We start from the raw sequence: 26,851 nt of genomic DNA, 5'->3' as shown, positions 1-26,851 counted from the left end.
GCATTATCCTATTTAATATGATGGCATCATCATCATCACCATTTATTTGTGTATGAATAGGGAATTATATACAGAAATATTCATATAGCAAAAACTAATGGAGTCAAAGTCTATTAGCTGAAAGTGAGCCAGATTGTTCTATTTTGTGCTAAATGGTAACTGTTAGATGGTTCATGAGCCTCATCTTCAAAATGAAGTTTGCTTGTGTATTGCCGAAACTTTCTTCCTTTGAATTTTGAATCCTTTGGTCTTCCTTTGAATCCATTACTTGGCCTGTAGAGAGCAACAACACTGAATGTAGGTGAAGGTGGATGTCCAAGTTGGTATCCCAACCATCTCAGGTGATTTTCTTTTAAGTTTCTGTTAGGGATCTTTGCTGGCCAGTGAAGGAGATCCATTCACTTTGAAAACATTAAACACATACATTGCCCAAACTATTTAAATATGGAAACATTATTTACATATTCCTTCAACAAGAACACCAGCAATTTGTTGGTTGGTTTGTGGTTTACTAGAATAAGAATAGCAAAGGTCATACCACCACAGAAAAAGTTTCAGCAATACATAAGTAGTCAGAGATACATTATTTACTGATGTGAAATCATTAGCTTCTATATATGCCCAGTCCTGAAATTGCTTCAGGTGCAAACTTTGTTTCCTTCCACTTGGATAAAGAATTAAATCAAGAATATAATTTCTTAGCATCTTTAATTTATACCCCAAAGAGTACTGTGACCATTAAATCGCCCATAAGAAGTATGGTTCAGGCAGTCACAAGATAAGGTTATCAAGATTGATTGATTTAGCTCAATACTTTTTTTTTGGGGGGGGGGGGGCTACCAGCAGTGCTGATGTTGAAGGAATACTAAAAGAAATGAAGGGAAAAGGTCAACCATGTCTTTGCTCCAGAGTCCAAACATGGTTTTTGGTCACTTCAAGTTATCAATAAGTTATCAATCTACACAATAAGTTAAAGGGCATTATCACAATGGATCAAACTAATTGACAAGCTTAGGTGTTGAATGTTATTCAGAACTTATTTTAACGGTATTAACAACACCAAATAAGCTATTTTATATTTTAAAAAATGATATTTATTAACTGGTTTAGTTTATTTTGCACTTGGTTAGACTATAATAAATTTAATTTAATCCTTTATCCAAGTGTGAGCAAACAAAGTTTGCACCTGAAAATATCTTCAGGACTGAGGTAAAGTAGTACAAAACCGGGCAACTCGTAGCAAAGATGGACCAAGCTATCATCACTCCTATCTCAGTATCTCCCATAATGCAAAACACATCTCCTTGTGGATATGTATAATGTTATGCATTAAGGGAAGGGCCACTACCCATATCAGTTTCGACATTTATTGAGGTCTCGTCAGTGGGAGCCAGGCCCTGAAGTGGAGATACCAGGCAGACGCAATGGAGGATCATCTTTACCTATAGTTGCCATAAGGTGTGCCACCTTTGCTACGAGTTGCCTGGTGTTGTACTACCTTACCTCAGTCCTGAAGATATTTTCAGGCGCAAACTTTGTTTGCTCACACTTGGATAAAGGATTAAACTAAATTTATTATTAACTAGTTTATATTTTGCTGGATTTTTTCAAAACAGCATCTACAGAGCACAAAGCAGCATGGTATAGTTTAAACAAGGCTAAACCACAAAAAAAGTAATATACTACAAAATGAAATAGCTGCCTTAAAAATGTTATATAAGAATAAAAATATTGTTATTACTAAAACTGATAAGGATAATGCAACAGTTATCATGAATCAAAAGGATTACAACAAAAAAATGGAAGTTCTCCTATGTGACAGTTCTACTTAGCAAATTATAGATCAAGATCCAACCATTACTCAAAGAAAAAAAGTCTACAAATTATTGAAAAAAAAGTAATTTTTTGGTTTGGGCTCAAAGAAATCAACAAAATAAAGCAATTCATGTTAAACCACTCCATATTTATGGAGTATCACAAATCCAATATTCCCCTACACCCTATAGTTGAAGTATGGACAGTCCTACATATAAACTCACCCAACAGTTAGCTGTTTCTTGTCCCCCTTATTGGCAGAAAAAAATTCAGTCCATTTCAAATCATTAGTTAAAAATATTATACTTAATAATTTAGACATAATGGTTAGTTTTGATGTCACTTCTTTCTTTTCTAATATACCACTAACAGATGCTCTTAATTTAATAAAGCCTAATTTTCTCCCTAATATCTATGAATTATTCAAGCGTACACAATATATGCAAGGTTACGTTACATGGGGAGGAAAAATCTACAAACAGATTAACTGTACTACTATGGGTTCCTCCCTGTCACCTCTCCCCACTGCCTTTAGCTAGACAAAATTCTGCAAGACAAAAATACTTACCACAGCTACATACAGGCCCCCAGTGTAGTTATGCTTTATTGATGATGTGTGTGCCATTTGGTCCCATGGACAAGACACTGGATGCTTTTGTCACCTATCTAAACAGCCAACACCCCAAAATTCACTTAACAGTAGAAAAATAATCTAATAACTGTTTGCCTTTTCTTGACACATTAGTCACCCACCTTTCAGATGGTTTACTATTTTTTTTCCATTTACCAACCAACACACAGGAAAATATCTACATAAACAATCACATCATCCAGCCAAACAGTATGTATTCCATAAACACTTACACACAGAGCTAGAGTAATTTGTTCTAATGATATATCTCTTTCTATAGAACTCAAATATCTGCACCATACTTTCTTAGCCAATGGCTACAATTCCTACAAAACAGATAAAATACTACATAGCCCTATTATTTCTCCCTCCTCCAATACACTAGAACAAAACATCACTATTCCATTGCCGTATGTCAGAGGTACATCAGAAAAGATAACCAAAATGCTAATAAAACAAGGCCTTCACACGGCGATCAAATAGTATGTTAAATTAGCAACTCTGATCTGATCTCCTAACGATAAACTCCATCCTCTAGCATATCCTGGAGTGTATGAGGTTCCTTGTGACTGTCACTTGGCATGCTACAGACAGGCAGGAAGATCTATTAACATCCACCTTGGAGAACATAAAAAATAGATTCACTATCATTATTATGGCAAGTCAGGACTGGAAGACCATGCTTTGGACACCCCTTCACACATTATTAGATGGAAGAAAACTGATATGCTGTTTAGAAGTCATTACAAATTGAAACAATTATTTTTGGTCAGCCATGGCCATGAAGAATTCTCCTAACCTGAGCAAGTATGGATACATTAATTTGCCAAAAAATTTGGGAGACTTATCTGAAGATAACAGTCTCCCAACTTCTTCAATATTACATACAGAAGAAGTATTATTATTAAGTTATCATTATAGCTATAATACTTCTTTTTTTTTACCACATTAGAGGGAACTAAATGAGGACTTTAGATCCTTTGTCTGTTACAAACTGAATTGTTTCACTTACCCATCGATGCATGTAAAATACTTACGAAAATGCTTTTTGTAAAATACTTATAAGCAATGAGACTCATCATCCACTTAGTGGTGCAGAGTACCACAGAGGCTTGACCTTGCTCTGAGGAATGCAGATGCCACATCATGATCCTTACCTAGTTCACAACTAGACTAAGTAGTCTAGTTGTGAAAACTAGGTAAGACAACATGTATGAAGTCTGATGACTTCATGCATGATGGCTGAGAAATGTATCCAGGACTAACAGGGCTACCAACAGGAAGGTCTAGCCAAAGGATCAGGTTACTGTAGACCAACCATACTTTGTCATAAATATAAAGTCAATATATGCACTCAAGAAAGTTATTATTTGCAACGATAAGATGTTACCAAATTCTCAGTAAAGAAACAGTAATTCCAGATCATTTCAAAGTTGTGACAATGTGTCAGTGATATTTCTCTTTTCTGCCTATCAATCCAACCCTATTCAATATAAGTATGTATATATATATATATATTGATAAATTATGAAAATATGGAAAACAGTAAAACAAGCTATCCAATTGACCAGAAGAACTGTTATCGATACATGCTCTATGCAGATGATCAGATTATGAATTAAACAAAATAAGCCAACAATACAATTCGTAAAAGAAAACAAAAGTCATGGCATTTAAAGATTGAGATCATATTAGATCAAAAATAATCACAGAGAAAAAATAATAGAACAGGTGACACAGTTTAGTAGTTATTTAGATTGCATAATAACATATCTAAAAAGCCAAATATATAGATAAAAAAAAAAGAAACTTTAGAAAATCCATTTAACAGTTTTAAAGAACACTGAATAAATAAAAATAAATAAATAAAAAAAAAAATAAGCTCTCGGAGAGACCCTGGAACCCCTGGGTGGCGGATAGGGGAGCCCACCATGTATGAGTGTATGTTGATATAGATCTGTGTGTGTGTGTGTGTGTGTGTGTGTGTGTGTGTGTGTGTGTGTGTGTGTGTGTGTATGGTGGGGTGGTCTGAATATACTGAACAAGGACTCGTGAACCAACAGAGCCATAAGGGGCAATCATCTTTATTGTAAGGGAAGTGGCGCTCCCATGGACCCCTAGCTGGATCTATCCTCTTTTTCTTCTACTTTGAGGAAGATCCACTCACTTTAATCTTTCCTATAAAGCCTATTCAGCCAACTCTTCTTATTTTATGACCCTTAGGATACTCGAGGTCCATGAGGTCTTTCCATTTCTGGCCTTACAACTATGTCCCCTCTACAAACCTTTAATATAATTCTACCCTGTTCCACTACAATCTACTCTTTCCCCTTCAATATACCCTATTCCTCCTATGGGTTTAAATTTGGAAGAAGGCTAGTTCAGAAGCCTTAAGATAGCAGCCCGACCACTGAACTATTCCATCATCAGGCTAGTAACCTGACATGGAGAACATAATTCTACTTTTTAAGCTGACAGAAAAAGGTAATCGGAATGAATCTATGGAAAACGACCCTGGAATGGAAAAGGTAAAATGAAAATGGAAACGACAAAGTATGACACATATAGCAAACTGGAATGTAAGAGGAATAGCATATACAGAAATAGAATTAGACCAACTATTAAATGAAAGAAATTTTAAAATAGCAGTAATCACTGAAACAAAAAAAAGAAATTAAAAGGAACCATGAGAACCAAAAATTTTAATATGATATACAGTAAAGTTGACAGAGACCAAAGAGCACAAGCAAGAGTCATGATTTGGATTCATAACTCCCTTTCAAAACAGTTAAAACATTATAAATTATAGAATGAAAGAATAATAGAAACTAGAATAAAAATAGATAGAGGTTATTTAACAATAATTGATTTATATGCCCCAGAAGAAAGAAGAGAACAGGATAATATTGAATTTTATAATCATATTGATATTGAATGGCAATAATAGCGAGAATGTGCCAGAAGAGAGGATTGAAATATTATTATTATTATTCCGGGCAACTCCAAGGTGTCGACAGACTCATCAAGGGAGGCCCTAACATCATGTCAAGAACAACTATTCGACATTCACACAGTATCTATCATACCTCGCCTTGAACTCGTTCACGGTCGTAGCACCCACAACATACTCTGGCAGCTTATTCCACTCATTCACCACTCTCCAAGTAAAAAACCTAGCTCTAACACCCCTGCTAACCACATTCTTGCCCAGCTTCCATGTATGGTGCCTAGTCCTCCCACCACCAGTCCTATTCTCAAAAATATCTTCTGGATTAATCTTATAGAAATCCTTCAGTAATTTGAATGTCTCAATCATATCACCCTTTTTCCGCCTATCGACCAATTTTCGCAACCCACAAATCTTCAACCTGTTCTCATAAAGTTCATTCCACAGCCCTGCTATCATCTTAGTCACTCATCTCTGGATACGATCCACCTCCTCCCCATCAAGAAGAAACCCTGGCGCCCATGTCTGGGCACAGTAGTCTCTAGATGGGGTCTTATCAAGGCTCGACAAGGGTCTCATTAGGGCACACTTTTCCAATGTGCCCCCTAAACTTCAATTTCCTATTCACCAACACTCCCAAATCCCTGGCCTCGTCAATCTTCTGGAGTACGCTTCCACCAATGTGATATACTGCTGCTATTCTTTTCACCCCAAAATGCATAACCTTACACTTCGCCACATTAAATTAACATCCATTTTCCCTAGCCCAGTCCTCCAAACTATCCAAATCATCCTGTAAAATTCTGACATCCTGTGCACTCACAATTGCTCTACCCAACTTTGCATCATCAGCAAACAAGTGAACACTTCCTCTTAGATCCTTTCCTATATCATTGATGAAGAAATTGAAAAGTAGTGGTACAAGAACAGAGCCCTGTAGCACAACACTAGTCACAAGCCGTCTTTTGGACTCAACTCCTGAATAAACCACTCTCTGGTATCTCTCCATCAACCACCTCCTATCCATCTCACCAACCCTATATCCATTTTCATCTGCTCCAGTTTACAGATCAGGGTTCCATGTGGTATCCTGTCAAAGGCCTTGGCAAGGTCCAGTAGAATCACTGTAAACCCATTACCCTTATCCAGTTCAGACGTCACTGTGTTATAAAATGTGAGCAAGTTACTGAGGCATGATCTACCCTTCACAAAACCATGTTGTCCCCCATACAATATCCCATTTTCATCTATCCAATCCTGTATTCTTTTCTTGACTAATTTCTCCAAGACCTTGACAACGATTCCTGATATGCTAATCAGTTGTTAATTTACAACAGCAGTCTTGGAACCTCCTTTATGTAGTGGAACTATTTTCCCCTCTTTCCACCCCCTCGGGACAAACCTAGACCCAAGACTCAAATTAAACAAAATGGTCAAGGGTACTGACAATTCTTTATCTGCTTCACATACTACACGAGCTGCTATACTATCCAATCCCACAGATGTATTGACATTGAGGTTATGCAATTGACTACTCACCTCCACTTCATTCACCACAATTCCCGTATAATCTATTTGTTCATTCATTTCTGCAATGTCACCACCCAGATGATATATTCTTGCAAAGTGCTCACTCAGTAACTCAACTATATCAACTGATTCGGTTACCTCCCTACCATCAGCATTCTTTAAAATCATTTTACCATATATTTTTTCTTTTACTTGCAACATATCGAAAAAACTGTTTAGGATTCTCTTTAGCCTGCATGGCCAATTTTATTTTGTAATCTTTTTTGCTTTTCTTACCACACTCGTTACCCTTCTGGCCTGTGCTTTATACTGTTCATGTGCCTGCCAATCACCTTTCTCCTTAAATTCCCTCCATAGTTGTTTCGTTTTTTGCAGCTCAAGCTTAATGGTGTTATTCATCCATTTAACCCCTACTTGATTTATTATTCGGACTCTAGGTATACAGTCAGCCATTGCTTCATGCAAACACTTCTTAACTGCCTCCCATGCACTATCAACTTCTAGCCCTTGCAGTTGTACATGCCATGGCACTGAACCAATCAAACTAAGCTTGTCATACTTACCAGCCCGATAATTCCACATGTACCCTGTCTTAATTGTAAATTCCACACCTTTAGCCACCTCCCAAGTCAAGACCCTATGATCACTCTCACCAATTGGTGGCAATGTGGTCATATTTGTTACAGCCAAATCCTCAGATGCAATTACTAGGTCAAGCACTCTGACCCCTAGTATTTTTCATTACATGCTGTCGCAGATAGTTATCCCTTAATAACCGCATAAAATCCAATTCCTTCCTCCCGTGTGTCCTCTCCTCACTCCAATCAATACGACCATAGTTGAAATCTCCCATAATAATTACCCTCCTTCCACTCATTTCTTCTATTTGCTTGTGCATACTGTCTCCACCATCTTTTCCATCACCTGGTCTATAGTACCACCCAATTGTATATTTTGTTCTGCTAGCCACAATCGCACACCAAATGGCCTCAAATGCTCCTTTCTCTATCCTGCAATTCAACTTCTATTCTCCTTGACTGCAACTCATCAGCTATCATCAACAATACTCCTTCTCCCAATTTATTCTCCCTGTCATTCCTTAACACACTATACCCATCACATTCAATCCCCCTAGCTATATCATCCAGTCAGCCATGTTTCACTAATACCAATAACCTGTGGTCTGGAAGTGCCAACCATGGCCAAACATTCTTCCTTTTGTTCCTAATACTCCTAGCATTAGTGTACATGAATTTCAAACCCCCATTAGCCCCATCCCTACCTTGATGCCTTATACTAACTATCCCATTCTGATTTGTTGTCCTTATTCGCTCAGGCATATTATACTCATTCATACACCCAACTATCTCCCTAAGGTCTGCTTATCTACTCCCCCCCCCTTAATAAATCTAGTTTCTCTGATTCTGCACATCCACTTCATTCAACAACACTTTTCCAAGTCTCCTTACACATTGATGTTCTGAACAAGTCAGTGTGTCCCAGTGTGGATGGTAGCAGGGATTGCCTCTTGTGGGAATGGGTACTTGGGAGAAGGGGGACAACATCAGGAAACACTGAGCCCAGTGGAGTCTAGAGGGGATAATGCTAGGTATAAAAACAATGGCATTTTTATGCTTTATACTAATGCCAGGAGTATTCGGAATAAGGGAGAGGAATTGGTGGCACTGATAGCATCAGCCTGGCCAAAGATTATTGGGATCACCAAGATGTGGTTGATAGAAGATAACATAATAACAGGAATAGAAGTTGCTGGGTACAGCATTTTTTGGCAGGATAGGAAGGGAAAGAGTGGTGGTCGAGTACTGCTTATGATAAGTGACGACCTATGTCCACTAAGAGTGGACATAGGTTGTCACTTCTTTGGTCGTCACAGCCTTCCAAAGCCTCCACTCCTCTAAGAGTGAAGGCTTTGGAAGGCTATGACACTAATCATTTTGAAAGCATATGGTGTGAGGTGGAGGTGGGCAAGACAGGATATTTAGTGGGGGTGCTGCTACAGACCAAGGAGCACAGAGTGTGGGTACCAGGAGATGTTGAGACAGTTGAGCATGGCAAGTGCAAGAAGAATGATTGTTATGGGAGATTTTAACTACAGCAGTATAAATTGGGGAGAGAAAGATGCATGTAGCAATAAGGGAATGGAATTTCTAGAATTCTTGAGGAAAATATATCTTAGGCAACATGTAACAGAGGGAACAAGAGGTTCAAGAGTTTTGGATTTGGTTATAGCATCAGAAGAGTTGATAATAACTGAGATGACATCTCTCCCACCAGTTGGAGAGAGTGACCATATGAATTTAACTTAGAAAATGAATAGACATGCAGGAGTATCAAAGAGACATGAACGTATGTGAAATTATAAAGCAGGTGATTATAATAGTCTTAGATGTCAACTTGGGGAGGTTTCGTGGAGGAAGGAATTGGAAAGCCGGGATATCATTAGTGCTTGGGAAATTGTGAAGGAATAATTGTTAGCAGCAATGGTAAGCTGTATTCCACTAGTGAAGAATAGGACACAATTTGGAGTAAAGCGGATGACAAACAGTACTAAACAGGAACTGCATGCGAAAAAGAGACTATGGAAGAGATATAAGGAGATAGGTGAAGAGACGATGCATGAAGAATATAAGACACAGGCCAGGAGAGTGACTAGTATGGTAAGGAAGGTGAAATTGGAATATGAGAAATAATTGACCCTTAGATCCAAAGAAAATCCAAGGGAATTTTTTAGTTAGTGGCCAGTAGGAAGAGAAATGACTGTGGAAGAATGACATTGTGGGATAAAAATGGGAATAGAGTGACTGATGCAGAGGACACAGTGGAATTGTTAAGCGAACACTTTATTAGAGTATTTCATCCTGGAGGAGTCAATTTAAATACTAGAGGGATAGGGCAGGTTCGAGGTTTAGAGGTGCAGGAGGAGAGTGTGTTCCACATACTGAGTACGCTGGATGTTAGTAAAGTTGTTGGACTGGATGGTATTTCACCACGAGTTTTGAGAGAATGTGCTAAGGAAATGACAGTGCCTTTGAACTGGCTATGAGAAAGGTGCCCATGGAATGGAAGGAAGGTAAGATAGTGCCATTGCATAAGAGCAGTAGCAGGCTGGAAGTGTCTAATTATAGGCCAGTTTGTGTGATCAGTAGTTAGTAAGATCTTGGAGAAAGTAGTAAGGGGACTGTATACAGCATTGGGCAGATGATAAAGTTACAAGAGCATTAGATGAGGCAAAGGCATATACTGTCATTTTCCTAGACTTAGCAAAGACATTTGACAGGGTGCCACATGATAAGCTGATATTCTAGTTGCAGCACATGGGTCTGGATGTCAGATTGGTCAACTAAATTCAGGATTGGCTGTCCGATAGGTATCAGAGAGTTGTGTATGGTTGAGCAATATCAAAGAGGCAGAAGGTTACAAGTGGGGTTGCACAGGACTCAGTACTGGGATCTATATTTTTTAACCTTCATATCAATGACATTGTCCGTGGATTGAAAGGATATATTCAGTTGTTTGTGAATGGTGCAAAGCAGGGAAGGGTTATTAGTAATAGTACAGATGTGGTAGCCCTGCAAGAGGATTTGAATAAGCTAGTCAGATGGGCAAATGAATGGGGGTATCAGTTTAATGCAGCAAAATGTAAATTCTTGAGGTTTGGGACACGTCGATGGGATGCTGCATACTCTATGGGAGGAGTTAAACTGGAGGAAGTAGGGGAGACAAGAGATCTGCGGTTGATAGGGGGCATATTGCAAAGGTAGTGAAGGTAACACAGAGGATTGCTGCAATAATGAGAAGGACAATGACCTGCAGAGATAAAATGGTTATCATTCCGCTGTATAATACTCTGATCAGACCACACTTTAGACTATTGTTCTCAGATCTGGTCCCCTGGATTTGAAGGGGATAAATTAACTGTGGGAAGGGTACAAAGGTTGATAACAAAGATGGTGTCAGGACTGTACATGTCAGTTATGGGGATCGGTGAGGGAGTGTGGACTGCAGAGTTTGGTGGATAGAAGAAGGAGAGGTGATATGATTGAGACTTTTAAAACTGTTGAGAGGTGGTTACAGGATTGACACTGGGAGTTCTTTTGCTTGGTTGAACAGTGAGAACGAGTCATGACAAGGGGCCATCCATGGAAGTTACGAAAAGAAACTGTGAGGAGTGGTTTCTTTGCATGGAGAGTGGTATAACCATGGAATGCATTGCCTGATGGAGTGGTGAGGGTGAGAACGGTCAATGCGTTTAAGGAGTGGTATAATAGACTTTGTGTTTCCTAGGAGGGACCTCTCTCGATGAGTCTTTTGATAGACTTTTGTTTCTTAGAAAGGACCTCCCACGATGAGACTTTTGACTCCATGGAGGCCAGAATAATAATAATAATTAAATCATGAGTTATCATATGCGACAGAGATAAACCAAGAGGTCCGACAGAGATGTCTCCCCTCTGCAACTCTTTTTAATATTTACCTAAATGAAATAATAATGGAATAAAAATTTCCATCGAGGTTTTACACTTTCTCCTACTGTGAACTTAAACACTCTCCTTTTTGCCGATGACCAAATAATAATTACAAATTCTGAAGATAACTTACAAAAAGCTATTTTAGATCTAAATGAGATAGCCAAAGATTATGGTATGATAATATCAACAGAAAAATCAAAAACTATGGCCTTTAAAGGACAAGATCCAGCAAGAACTAAGATAGTAATAGACAACAAGATCTTAGAACAGGTGAATTCATTTAACTACCTAGGATGTATGATCACATATGAAAATGAAAAAGATATAAATGCAAAAATTGCAAACTATTTAGAAATAACAGGTGTATGTAATTAACCCTATAGTTAAACCAAACCTGACAAAGTATACAATGCATTAGCCCTACCAGTCTTATTGTATGGAAGTGAAATCTGGACAATAAAACAAAAAGACAAACGAACATTAATAACAGCAGAAATGAAGTTAATGAGAAAAACTGCAAAGTATACTCTATTTCAGTGTTTCTCAACCTATGGTCCATGATGATGGGACAGGTGGTCTGCAGGCAGACTTAAATTAATTAAATAAATATATATTTTTTAATTATCCAAACAAAACAAATTAAAATTGAATAAGTAAGTAAAAATTATTGAAAAATGGAGACTTAAAAAAACCAACAAATAGCGTCAGAATGTTCAAAGGCGGAAGCAATAAAACTATATTGTTGTTCCCTTCACCGTCCCTTGCTGTTTTGTCAGATTTGAAGTGAAATCAGAAACGTTTTTTTAATAATGGAAAAGTGGCTTAGAACTAGCACTTTGAAAAGAAAGCAAATTAAACAGGTGATGCTCACCCTAATTGTAATACATGTGTTGTAACGGCGAGTAAATCTGATACTATTAAAGTAGAAGAAACAAGCAGTTCAAAGAAAAAATACAGTAGGAAATATAATAGTTCATATTTGGAATTCGGGTTTACCTGGTGAGGAGATGAAAGTGAACAGAAACAATGTATTTTGTGCTATGAAGTGTTGTCAAACAAGTGCATGAAACCTGTGAAACTCCAACGACATTTAGAAACTAAACATTGTGATGTGAAAAATAAACCAATTGAATTTTTTCAGCATTAAATAATGGAAAAGATATAGATTCGGCCATGGGTTCCATTAATAGCAAGGCACTGGACGCATCCTATCTCTTAAGTTTGTGCATAGCGAAAACAGGGAAATCTCATTCTATCGGGGAAAATTTGCTACTTCTAGCTATAAAAGATGTGGTAAAAACTATGTTTGGCAACAAGTTACTAAAAGATGTTGATTTGATTCCTCTTTCAAATGACACTGTCAGTCGCAGAATTACTGATATGGCAGGTGATATAGAATCGCAGTTAAGCGAAAGAGTTAAGAAGAGCCGTTATTATGCATTAAAAATAAACGAGACTACTGATGTTACAAATGATGCGCAGTTAATATGCTATATAAGATATGCGCATGATAACAACATTCATAATGATATTCTATTTTGTAGAACTTTGCCATCCCGAACAACTGGAGAAGAAATATTTCACACTCTCAATAATTACATAATACACAAAGGAATCCATTGGGGAAAATGTATAGGCTTCTATTCAGATGGAGCTCACGCCCTTACAGGCAGGCATAGTGGGATTGTTTCTATGGTCAAGGAAATAGCTCCGGATATGAATTGGGTACATTGTTTCATACATAGGGAACAAGAGTTACCAGAATTTAAAACTGTGCTATATAACGCTGTAAAGCTAGTTAATTTTATTAAAGCTCGACCAATTAAATAACAGGTTATTTTCAGTACTCTGCAATGAAATGGGCAGTGAATATATATACAACTTTTGCTTCATTCTGAAATTCACTGGCTTTCAGGGGCAAAGTACTAACAAGGTTATTTCAATTAAGGCAGGAAGTTTTATTATTTATAAATGAATGTAATTCTGATTTTGCATCATTCCTTGTTGACGAAGCAACACTATCCTATCTTTCAGACATTTTTTCGAAATTAAATGAACTAAATCTCTCCCTTCAGGAAAATTTTTTAACTGTTCTTGATGCCTAAGACAAAATAAAGGCATTCGAGAAAAAAATGGTGTTATGGATTAGTTATGCAAAAGACAGACAATTTGCACCTTTTCCAACATTGGAATCCTTTTTAGTGGAAAATAATATTTTTGTCGATTCCGAGTTTCTGGAAACGGTTTGTGACCACCTCAAAACAGAATTTTGAAACATATTTTCCGAATAACTTTTATAAGAAATTTCTGTGGGTTTGCAATCCATTTCAGGCTTGCAGTCACGAGAATGACTTTTCGTTATCGAAAAAAGAACTTAATCGAGCTTTCAAGTGTCAGTGGACTTAAAATGCAATTCCGTGATCTTGGTTTGGCTCGATTTTGGATCTTGCCTTCAGTGAGAAGTGAATTTCCAGTATTATCTGAAGAAGCATTGAAAATCGTCATGCAGTTTTCTAAAACCTATCTTTGTGAGAAAGGATTTACACACTCCTTCAAATAAAAACAAAATACAGAAATCGTCTTAGTGTGTGTGTGTGTGTGTGTGTGCGTGCGTGCGCGCACGCTGATCTTCGACTGAAGTTGACCAATAATGAGCAAGATATCCAGCAACTCTGCAAGGGCCGAGAAGCTCAAAATATCCCATTAAAAGTAAGTAGTAAGTAACATAATTATATGATATTATTTATTTGTTTAATAAAAATTAAAACTTGGTTCAATGATGATACACTTTTAATTGTTTACTTCCAATTTAATTAATTATGTTCCCATATGTATTCAAAACATGCTTTTAGATTTATTATGTTATAAATGGCACAGTTTTTCCCGAAGTGTTAGTCTTTAAAAAAAACATAGGTTTTTTAAAAAAAAATTACAAAAAGTCAAAACAACATATAGGGAAATAAATTAAAAACCTTATGTTTATTTTTGAACTAAAACTTTAATTCCAACATTCGAAAATGTTATTTTTCTTGCTCTTCTGTTCGCAAAATCGCAATGATGACATTGTCGAAGTCTATTTCATCACTCAGTCACTGTTTTATAGACAGTGATTTCTTAAATACCAAAAACGTGCCGCCCGGGCGGAATTCCCCCCCCCCCCCAGCTACGCCTTTGTAACTTAGTGGTCCATAGAATTCTTTTATGCATTTTAGTCCTTGGGCTTAGAAAAGTTGAGAAATGCTGCTCTATTTGATCACAAAAGTAACGAAGAAATTATGAAAGAATTAAACCAAGAATCAGTAATAGAAAAAATTTTAAAAATATAAACATAAATGGATGGAGCACGTTCAAAGAATGAAAATAGAAAGATTACTAAAACAAGCCTTAAAGTACAAACCATTAGGAAAAAGAAAACTAGGACGTCCTCTCAAAAGATACAACGATGACTTCTAAGGCCGAAAAAAAAACAGGCCATGCTAGGCCTAAATCCTTGATACGCATGATGATAATGATGATAAAAGATAAGAAACCTATCTTAAATTTTAAAAAGTAATGAACACTCCCACTATTATATGGTTCAGAAATATGGATTGTTAAAAAGAAAAATCAAAGTAAAATACAAGAAGCAGAAATGAGATTTTTCATCCACCGATCTGATCACTGGATATCTGTTGATGTCCAATGAGTTCTGTGGGTATTTCATCAATTCCAGGTGTTTTTGATGATTTCATTTGATTACATGAAAGGATTACTTGTTCCTCTAATTTGATGGGTGCTGTATCTTTCTCACTGGTTTGCATACCAGGCAGGTTTCAAAAGTTACTGGCCTAACATAAAATTCATGCCAATTTTAAAACGTCATGCACAATAGATAATACCATCTATGGGGAGCTTAGTGTACCAGTTTCAACTCTCTACTTATGTCATTTAGTTTCAGGTGCTTGTTTGACTAACACGTGGCACACTAGGTGGCTGCAGTGTTAAAAATTGAGTACTGCACTGATAAAGTTTTTCACCAAAAAAAGGGCCCTTCTCCAAGTTCTATCAAACAGTGATTGGATAGTGTTTATAGGGAAGCTTCTCCTTCATATTTCACTGTGAAAGAATGGACTAAATAGTTTCCTCTAGGAAGAGAGAGAAAGAGAGAGAAAGCATCAAAGATGATCCTTGTGATGGTCAGCCTATGGAAGTGATGATTGAGGAAAATATCCCTTGTTGAAGAAGAACTGCTCAATGACAGAAGGCTGAAGCTAAAAGAAATCTCAGCAAGGTTGGAGCTTTCTATAACAACCATCATTCATGAGAAGTTTCACATGATGAAGGTCAGTGCAAGGTGGGTGCCCCAACTTCTCTCTTCAATTCTGAAGAGCATTGTGTGTGACCTGTTCCTGCAAGTTTTCAGAGCTTTGCCAAGGAAATCAGAGAGAAGTGCTGGAATTCAATTTCATTGGATTAATAACATGGTCCTTTATTATGATCCTCTTTCCAAAAGGGAATCCATGGAGTGGTGCAAATCAGATGAAGCATTGCCGAGAAAAGCCAGTCACTCAGTCCAACAAGAAGATCATGGCAACAATCTTTTGGAATTGCCAGGGAATTCTCTTGATTGACTTCAAGAAAAGGAATACTACTACTACCATGAAAGCAGAATATTATGCTTTGCTCCTGCACAAACTGCACGACAACATAAAGGAGAAGAGACAAGGAATGCTGAGTGATGGTGTTTGCCTGCTTCACTACAATGCTCCAGTCCATACGGCTATTGTTGTGAAGGCTGCCGTGAAGGACTGGCTTCCAGGAGATTGAACACCCATCCTACAGCCCAGATCTAGCACCCAGTGACTACTACCTCTTCTCGAAACTGAAGAAAGACCTTCCAGGAAGAAAATTTGCAGATGATGAAGTGAAAAATGCAGTTTTAGGCCATTTTGCAAATAAAATACAGACTGTTTTTTAAGGGCATAGAAAGGTTAATTCAAATATGTGAAAAGCGTGTTGAAGTAAAGGGAGATTATATTGAAAAGTGACATCGGTGTATTGGGATGCTTTAGCATCCCAATACACTGATGCCGTGACCTTTCCTGCTGATGGAACCAACTTTGTCTTCTTTGGTGCTGAACAACCGGCTTCTGTCATTGTTTTGACTGCTGTTTGGATTCTGGTGTGTAATGGTGAATTCAAGTCTCATCCATAGTAATAAATCAACGCACAAAATCAGTTTTATTCTTGTTAAAATGCTCCAAGCACTATTCAGAGATTTTCATGCAAGTACATTTTTGATCTGCTGTGAGCAAGTGTGGCACCCATCTTGCGCAAAGCTTTTTCATTTGCAATTCTTCATGCAAAATATATCCTACACGCTCTTTTGAAATGCCTATAGTCTCAGCAATTTCACACTCTTTGACTCGCCAGTCATCCATATCTTGCACTTGATCAATGATTTCTGGTGTTGTTACACTTTTTTGGACGTCCTTCACGTGGATCATCTTCAAGGCTGGTACAGCCACATTTAAACTCAGCAGCCCATTTCTTAATTGTCAAAAATGAAGGGGAAGAGTGCCCATAAACTTTTATGAACTTCGAATGAATTTCTTTTGGCGTGAAACCTTCTTTTACAAAGAATTTTATAACCGCACGATACTCAATTTATCCATTTCAAGGGATACAGGCAACACTTTTGATTCAGACAGCTGTATAAAACAAACAACTTGCTAGAATGACTTGCAATTTCACATGGACGCTTATGACAAATGCTTATGTACAAACTTTGGAAAAAAAAATCTTGCCGATAGTGTTGCCATCTATAGTCGAGAACTTTTCAGACCACCCTCATAAAAACTTTTTCAAGATCACAGAATTTAACTCAGTAGTTTTTACCTCCTTTTCAGCTCTCCTTTTCTCTCTCTCTCTCTAGCTTGCTTGCTAGTGTTCCTGTTATTACCCACTACTAACAGGAGGTCCAAAACTCATAACTCATAAAAAACTCATAACTAAGACACGTCTGTTACTGAGATTTAAAGCCAACCTCAAGTGACAAAATGTCTTCCATTAGTACAGTGATTGCATGTAGAATAGTGTATCGCATAGAAACACTCTTATAAATAACAAAATAATATAAATACAACATATCTGTCAAATTCCTCAAGGATTACAACATTATGATAAGCAAACAGATGATTCTTTTAAGTTCACTGGGTTTTGTCACTGCTTAACCACATGGCAGTTGTGGTAATACTAAGTATACAAGTGCATGAATAAATAAAAATAATTTTTTTTTACTTTATCACATAACAAAGTTATTTCTATTTATGAAAATTTCACTTAGCAGTATATATAATACTGTAAAAAAAAGTAACGTTCATGAGTTGGCATACAAGCTGCAGAAGATGGGAATAGATAGTATGCTGGTTAGATGGATCAGAGAATGGCTCTCTGAACAATACCAGCAGGTTGTGTATGATGGAGCAGTGTCTCAAAAAAGGAGAGTAACCAGTGGCGTGCCCCAGGGTTCTGTTCTTGGGCCCCTGCTGTTTAACTTGTTTGTAAACGATATATCATATGAACTGACTGGGGTTCTTCAGTCATTTGCTGATGATGCAAAGTTCGGAAGAATTATAAAGAGCATTGTTTTTTTGTTTTTTTTAACTTTTTTAACTGTTATTTGAATAGATTTTTTACTTGGGCAAAAGAGTGGGGTTGTAGTTTTAATATCAATACGTGCAAGGCGTTGCATTTTGGAGTGCAGAAATATAAGGCTGTGTACTATAACATTATGCTGTACTGCAGCAGTGGATGATATTAGAGATTTGGGAGTGATGGTTGACAGTAGACTGAAGTTTAGAGGGCATATTGCTAGTGTTGCAAAGGTTGCACATTGTAGTGCTGAATGATAAGAAGTACTCCAACATGCAAAGATAAGGAAGTGGTTGTGCTACTGTATAAGGCACTGGTCAGACCACACTTGAACTACTGTGCTCAAATTTGGTCACCTGGTTTTCAATGCACTGTGGAGACACTGGAGAGGATCCAGAGACAAGTGACTAAGACAATATCAGAAGTTTGGAATGCTAGCTATGGAGAGAGTTTGAAGAAATGTGGATTGCAGAGTTTGGTAGATAGGAGTAAGAGAGAGGTGATATGACAGAGGTGTTTGTGAGACGATTTTATCAGATTAATCCAGAGGGGATTATAAAAACAGTAGAAGGTGAGAGGGGGAGGGGAAGAACCAGAGGTCATTTACAGAACCTGGAGGTTATATAAACGTGTAGTGAAGAAGGGTGTGAGGAGTAGATTTTTTACATGGAGAATTGTCAGTGAATGGAATGCATTACCAGAATGTGTTGTTTCAAGGAGTGTTAGGGATTTTAAGATTCTATATGATAAATATGCTGCGAGTTGAATGAATCTCCCATGATGAGTCTGCCGACTCCATGGAGGGTGCAATAATAAATAAATCACAATTATGTGAGATTTTTAGCTCCCCTCCCTAACAGTTCTTTGATTTACAGAGTAAAGCAGGCCTAAGCACTTCCTTGTTATTTCTTTTCAATGTAACCTAGATCCATTTTAATGGAATGCAAAGATGTGAGATATACAAATAGCAATGGAAAGTAAGTTATTACAAATAAACTTTGCCTCACATTAGTTTTCTAAGTTTGTAAAATTTGAAGAAAAATTTCAACTTGAAGAAACAGAACAGTTCTTTGATCTACAGATTACAAGGAAGCATATACACTTTGTCATTGCTTAATTGTAAACTAGATTTTGGCTGGAATATAGAGAGGTGAAACATAACAGTAATGCAAATAAATTTATTATAGCAACATTTGTGCAATACTTTGTCACATGCTTCCAGAATTTTAGGATTTCCATTGCTGGTCCTTCTATGCTAATGAACTAAAATAAATTCTGTACCATGCAGATAGATTGTATAGCTGCAACTGTTAAATAACTAAAATATCTTCCTATCTTTTTATAAAATCTTTGATGCATATATGTGTCTCTTCATCATTCTGTCAAACAGGGCCAAGGTTTTAAATGCAAATTATTATTCTGTGACACCTCCAAAGAGTCCAAAGACTCATCGAGGGAGGGCATCTACTCTACAACTCTGTCTCCATCAACTAAAACTAACCATAACTACACCAACACCATCTACCACCTACCAGCACCACCACTAGTATTTCCACAGGCAATCACAAACATGCATGCCCACGGCAGGATTCGAACCCACAGCCTTTTGGCTGGAGAGCAGATATGCTATCCACTCAGCCCACCAGGCTGGCAATGTGAAACAATGTGAAAAATTCTCATTCATTACTCATGATTCACAATGTAGAAAACAATTTTATTTTAAGGAAAAAAAAAGAAAGAAATGAAACATTCAAAAGTTGTATTATGATTTCATAAATTTTAAACACTATTCATATCTACTCATAAGAGTCAAATCACACTAGACCAACCAACATCTGATCAAAGCCACAAACCTTCCACTACAAAGTGTCAGCCTGGTTAGTCAAGTCAACAGGTTGTGGTCTCGAATCCCACTGCAAGTGTGAATGTTTGCAATTGTCTTCAGGTGGGAAATGAATTTCATCACTCAGTGTGAGACCACAGCCCTGTCTAGTAGAGGGTTGAAATGGCTTGAAAAAATTCCATGTTTGGTCTAGAACAGAGTTTCTCAACTATATTAAAATAAATAAATGAATAAAACAATATAAAATTAATAAAAAAAAATGGAAAAAAATCCATAGCCCACTCAACAGTATGAATGTATTATAGATGTTGAAAGTTTATTTTTCACTTGGTTAGAGTATAATAAAATTAGTTTAATCCTTTTTCCAAGTGTGAGCAAACAAAGTTTGCGCCTGAAAGTATCTTCAGGACTGGGGTAAGGTGGTACAACACTAGGACAACTCGTTGCAAAGGTGGAGCAAGCTACCAACACTCCTATCTCAGTATCTCCCATAATGCAAAACACATCTCCTTGCGGATATGTCTAATGTTATGCATTAAGGGAAGGCTCCCACTGAAGAGACCTCAATAAAGGTCGAAACTAGTCTGGGTTGTGGCCCTTCCCTTAAGGCATAACATTAGACATATCCGCAAGGAGATGCGTTTTGCATTATGGGAAATACTGAGATAGGAGTGTTGGTAGCTTGCTCCACCTTTGCAACGAGTTGCCCTGGTGTTGTACCACCTTACCCCAGTCCTGAAGACACTTTCAGGTGCAAACTTTGTTTGCTCACACTTGGAAAAAGGATTAAACTAATTTTATTATAATCTAACCAAGTGAAAAATGAACTTTCAACATCTTTCTCTAAATCCAGAGTAATTTATTAAAAAAGGGTGGCACACCATTTGGCAACTCCTATAGGTAGAGATGACCTGCTAATGCTTCTGCCTGTTATCTCCACTTGGGCCTGGCTCCCACTGAAGAGACCTCAATAAAGGTCGAAACTAGTCTGGGTTGTGGCCCTTCCCTTAATGCACAACATTAGACATATCTGCAAGGAGATGTGTTTTGCATTATGGGAGATACTGAGATAGGAGTGTTGGTAGCTTGCTCCACCTTTGCAACGAGTTGCCCTGGTGTTGTACCACCTTACCCCAGTCCTGAAGATACTTTCAGGCACAAACTTTGTTTGCTCACACTTGGAAAAAGGATTAAACTAATTTTATTATAGAATGTATTATAGGTTTATAGGAGCCTTTTGTGGATGGGAACCACATCAAAAAAATCAATAAATGTTTGATTAGTAACAACAATTTTGCTAAAATGAGAGTTGACTATATTTAAAATCAAACACAGAATCAATTTAAGGAAGTAGAAGAAATATAATTACCATCTCCATGATGAAGATCTAAGTCAATATACATTACTTTGTGATATTTCTGTCGAAGTCTAAGGATTCCTAAAGTAATATCACTAATATAACAGAATCCAGAGGCTTCATCCCTATGAAAAATAAAATAAAAATTATTTTAAAACAACATGGAAATGTGCAATTTTCTAATTATTATGCATTTTTGGAAATTATGGAGACAACTACCGTGTTTGAATAAAAACTTTAGTTTAATATTACTAAAATTTACAATTCCTTCAGGCAGTCTATCCTCCACGGTCTACCGAAAACCGACACACACGGGCCAATACATACATGCGAATTCATACCACCACCCAGCACAAAAATATGGAGTCATTAACACCCTTAAAAACAGAGCCACAACTATTTGCTCTAACCAGCAAGCCCTGAAACAAGAACTAAAAATCATTAGTGACACATTCATAAATAATGGCTATAACAAAAATACTGTCAATAAAATACTCTATAAAACCACAACAAAAACGAATCTAGATTACAGTAAAACCATAGCCATCCCATACATTAAAGGGTTATCAGAAAAAATCAACAGAATCCTACAACATTATAACCTCAATGCCACCTTTAAACCACCCACTAAACTTAAAACCATATTCAGCTCCTCTAAGGATCCTCTCCTCCCATTAGCACATCCTGGAGTCTACTGCATCCGCTGCACCTGTAACTTACCGTACATTGGTGAAACAAGACGGACAGTCCCTATACGCAAGAAAGAACACATTAGACACATTAAATATAACCATTATGGTGAAGCAGGCCTCTCAGACCACGCACTTAACACCTTACGCCAAATCAACTGGAAAAGCACCTGCTCCTTACACAGCACAAAAACATGGTACGAAAGAAAATTTAAAGAATCCTGCGAAATCCTGATAAACCACCCAAATATCAACAATAAAGATGGTATATAAATTCCAAGGATCTGGATGGCACACATTCAGCCAACCTAATATGAAAGATTCAACATAAGTCAGGACTCTAGCCAATCCGCTAGTATTAGAAACCATTCCACTCCAAATGGCTGGAATGATGTTAATATATGTATATAGTAGACAACACAAATAATAGGACTCTAGCGTTGATGTATAATTTTTTTTTTTTTTTTCACCAGAGGTCAGGCCAATAATTGTGGTAGCGGTTGGTCAGTGTCTTTAACGAACCAGTCTGATTGTAGTATAGCTTGTTTCTTGTGTATATTTGAACGCTCCAGAAGATGACCTTGACATAAAGGTCGAAATGTCGAATTGTAAATTTTAGTAATATTAAACTAAAGTTTTTATTCAAACACGGTAGTTGTCTCCATAATTTCCAAAAATGCATTCGGATCACCGTGCAAGCCTAAAAGAAAGGTTTCTAATTATTACTATTACTTGGAGACCTTAAAGAAGTCGCAAGACTCAATGCCAATGATATTACTCCTTAGCGTCTTTGTAGAAGAATGTGTAATTGATGACTAATTTTAATGTTATTCGGTGTCAGTGGAATAACACATTCCATTCACTTAACTGTTTCTCCTTATATTTCATTGCCAATCATATCTCTCAAACTTCCACAGATGCTTTTCAATCTCTACTTGTTGCATCTGCTGAAAAAACTTGCAATATCTATTCTATAATCAGGGCTTGAGAAATTTTACACTGGCTCATCAGTCATTTATCAACTGGGTCATCTGATATATCAGTCATGTGTTCAATAGTGGACCTGGTTAAAACGTTTTTGTTAATGCTTGGTTAACTATCACTGTTGAAGCCAATATGTTAACTACTGATATATATATATATATATATATATACAGTTATCAGTTTATGAAACAAGAAGAAAAAACCTACACTTTATTAGTGACACATAACTACTTATGATATTTATTAATGATATTTGATCGCTTTTATGTTTCTAGCCTTGATATTTGCTTATAATATCGTAGAAGAAACTGACTTTTCAGAGAAGTAATTCCAGACAATTTTTTGTGATATTATAAACAAATGTACGAATGTTAAAAATAAGAACATATGAAATCACATAAAAACTCTCAGTAAAATAAAACCCTTATGCACACGTAATAATAATAATATTCAACTTCATTAATGGGTTTTCTAAATTCTGACTGGCTCCAAAACGTTGATGGACAGAGTAATGTAAAGTAGCAGCTGGTAATGTTATATAACACAGTACAACTGAGAAAAACTCTGCCACGGGTGGAGCTTATGCACGTCCCTATGAAAGGCCTAAGTCCAGCTAAAAGAGGAAGGTTGAGTGATGGGCTAATCACCCATCCTTGTAAAAAATTCCTGATTACAGAAACCAGGATTGAAGCAAGAAATCCCTTGGGGCAGCATGCTATGACCCGTGGTCCCCCCCCCCAACAGATGACTATTTACAGGATTTTGGAGAGAAGCCAACAACTATGATGCAGGTGGGGCCAAATCTCATGGTACCTCACTTGTGGATGAGGTCTATCACTCACCCTAAAATTAAACTTAAAATCGAAAAATGGAACGTTTGCACAATGTATCAAATTGGGAAAAACTAGGCAGATAGTCAAGATGAGTAAATACGGTATTGATATCTTAGGAACTGCTGAAATAAGATGGACAGGCCTGGGTTAGATAAGAACAACTGACAAATACTGCATATTGTATTCTGCAGATGATGAAAGACATAAGAAAGGAGTTCCGGTGATTATAAGTGAGAAAGAAAGGAAAAGTCTGATGGATTGGAACCCAGTAAATAATCAAATAATTAAAGCTAGATTTTTCTCCAGGTTCACAAAATTGACCATCGTATAAGCATATGATGCTGAAGAAATGGAGAAAGCCCAATTCTATGATCAACTCCAAAAAGTGATTGACAAACTTCCTAAACATGACCTACTAATTTTGATGAGAGACATGAATGCTGGAGTAGGAAAAAGAAAGATGGATGATGAACGTGCTATAGGAAACGAAGTGAGTGGTGAACAAAATGAAAATGGAGAACTTTTTAGATCCTTCTGTGAATTAAATAACCTCATTATAGGAGGTAGTATCTTCAAACATAAGAAAATTTACAAAATAACATGGATGGATTTCCCCTGATGGAAAAACAAAAAATCAGATCAATCACATTGCTATACAGTGGTGCATCCAGGATTTAATCTTGGGGGGGGGGGGGTGAATGGATAAAAATATTTTTAATGCAATGAATTTGCATTAATAATAAATTTAGTTTAATCATTTATAAAAGTGTGAGCAAACAAAGTTTGTGCCTGAAAATATTTTCAGAACTGGGGTAAGGTAGCACAACACCGGGCAACTTGTAGCAAAGGTGGACCAAGCTAACATCACTCCTATCTCAGTATCTCCCATAATGCAAAACACATCTCCTTGCGGATATGTATAACGTTATGCATTAAGGGAAGGGCCACTACCCAGACTAGTTTTGACCTTTATTGTGATCTCTTCGGTGGGAGCCAGGCCCAGAGGGTGGAGATACCAGGCAGAAGCAATGGCGAGGTCATCTTTACCTATAGGAGTTGCCAAAAGGCATGCCACCTTTTTATTATTTTTGCATTAAAAATATTTTTATCTGTTCAACTAAAATTCATTAAATTTCATTCATTAAATAAAATTCATTAGGTGATTATAAAAATTTATTTAAAGAATAAAATCCAGTTTTCTTTTCTTTTTACAAAGCTCTTGAATTATTTCAGTCGTGGTTACATTAATCTCTCTGTGTATATACAGCAAGGCCAGTCCGTTCAATCGTGATTGTGTCATGGTAGATCTTATATAGGTTTTTAAAAAGCGCAAGTTTTAGAAAATGACCTTTCACTGACGCATGTTGTTACCGGAAGCATTGCAAATATTTTTAATAAGTTATAGATGTTAGGATATATCATTTTGTCACACTTTGAAACTGCATCAATGGCATTTTTGCATGGAGCTATTGCAAACGGTTTTTCAAATTTCTTATACCACAACTTGAATTCGGTGTTCAAAATTGCTGGATTTGTATAAGGCAAATTACCGGCATAAAATTCACACAACTGATGAAAATCTTCCATTGCACTTGCTGTTGGAGCATCTTTTCCATTTGGTAGAAGAGAATAAAAATTTTTCAAAATGTTGTGGTGCCGAGTGAAACAATCCTGAAGTTGAGTCAATAATTGATCAATAAATGGAATGAAAATAGTTCTCCTGAAATACTCTTCTACAGAATCGGCTAGAACATTGGACCTTAATGTTTGTTTTTATGTAGTCCTTGGCTTTTTAATGTCGATATTAAAATTATTGGCTTTTATACGTGCTTCATCTTAAATATCTTTAAATGAAGACTCTGGTGTTTCACGAATGGTATTTAATTAAGCCACAACATCATCAACAAAATTTAGGGCAATTAAGAAGTCACTGTCAGATTTTTGCATTATTTTAGACAATGGTAAGGTGTATGCAAATATTTTTTGCAAGCTAAGTAAAGATATTATAAAATCAAATTCACATAATGAATTATTCAAAAGTTTTGCATCAAGAAATGATTGTTTTAAGACTATGAATCACTGCATCATATAATTCCACCATGGTCATGATGGCTTCTTGGCGTTCCACCCACCTAGTCAGGCAAACTTGGCATAGTTTCTGTCTCTTAGTATCCAGTGCATATTTATCAATGTTGTCAACAAGGATGTCCTGTCTCTTAGGGGTATTGAAGAAATTGTGTACCTTTTCAATTATGCCAATGCAATTTCTTATTTCAGTCACAGATACAGCATTTCCAATTACCAAATTCAAACTATGTGATGCACAATGAACATATAAAGCTTGTGGATATATAGCTGATATGTGAGATTGGACACCATTAAACTTTCCGCTCACTGATGCGGCACCGTCGTAACCTTGCCCATGTAAATATGACAAATCGATGCCATAATTATTTAAACTTTCTAATATTTTGTCGGATAAGTTTTTTCCTGTAGTGCTTGTCACAGGAATAAATTGTAAAAATTGCTCACAAACTTTGTTGTCATTTTCTTCATCTATATACCTGGCACACAAGGAAAGATATTCAGTGGTAGAAATGTCACAAGTTTCATTGGCAAGAATTGAAAAATATTTTGCCAAATTAATTTTTTCAACCAAACGGTTCAAAATGATTTCATTACATGCATTTATAATTTGATCTGGTATGTTCCAGCTAATGTAGGTAGCGTTTTTGGCAGAATATTTAAAATGTTCAGCCAAGTTTTTGTCACCCACATCGATTCTTGTTCTTAACAAAGCTCGAAAATTGCCTTCATTGGCGATTGGCTTTTGTTCAAATGAAAATTCTCCATAATCACAATGTCCTCTCAAGGGTATATTTTGCCGACCACATAAAATTAGTTTTTATAATTGGCTCTAATTGTTTCCGATTAACTGCAGCTTGTGATGCACTCTACATCAATTTGTCAATTGATTGGAATACATTTTCCATCTCAAATATAGTTTAGCCTTTCGTAAGTCATAACAGCCATTATATTATATTTTGTTTTTTGATGATTATTAAATTTTTCAATGGCTTTCTTCCAATTATTATAACC

General features: G+C 36.7%; 1 protein-coding gene across 2 annotated transcripts in view; it reads right to left on the bottom strand.

Annotated features, from left to right (window-relative positions):
- LOC150104678 (histone deacetylase 8-like) overlaps positions 1-26,851 on the bottom strand; it is a 210,845-nt gene that overhangs the window by 89,860 nt on the left and 94,134 nt on the right. For both annotated transcript variants that reach the window (XM_090395875.1, XM_090395877.1), the window contains one exon: positions 21,259-21,371. In XM_090395875.1, the coding sequence (XP_090252001.1) occupies positions 21,259-21,371 (113 nt within the window). The remainder of the gene's footprint in view (positions 1-21,258; positions 21,372-26,851) is intronic.

This window comes from Typopeltis vanoorti, chromosome 7 (assembly GCF_054136105.1).
Source record: "Typopeltis vanoorti isolate ZY-2024b chromosome 7, IOZ_Tvanoo_1.0, whole genome shotgun sequence".
NCBI lineage: Eukaryota > Metazoa > Arthropoda > Arachnida > Uropygi > Thelyphonidae > Typopeltis > Typopeltis vanoorti.
Note: the sequence above shows the minus strand (reverse complement) of the source record. Positions and strands in the feature narration are given on the sequence as shown.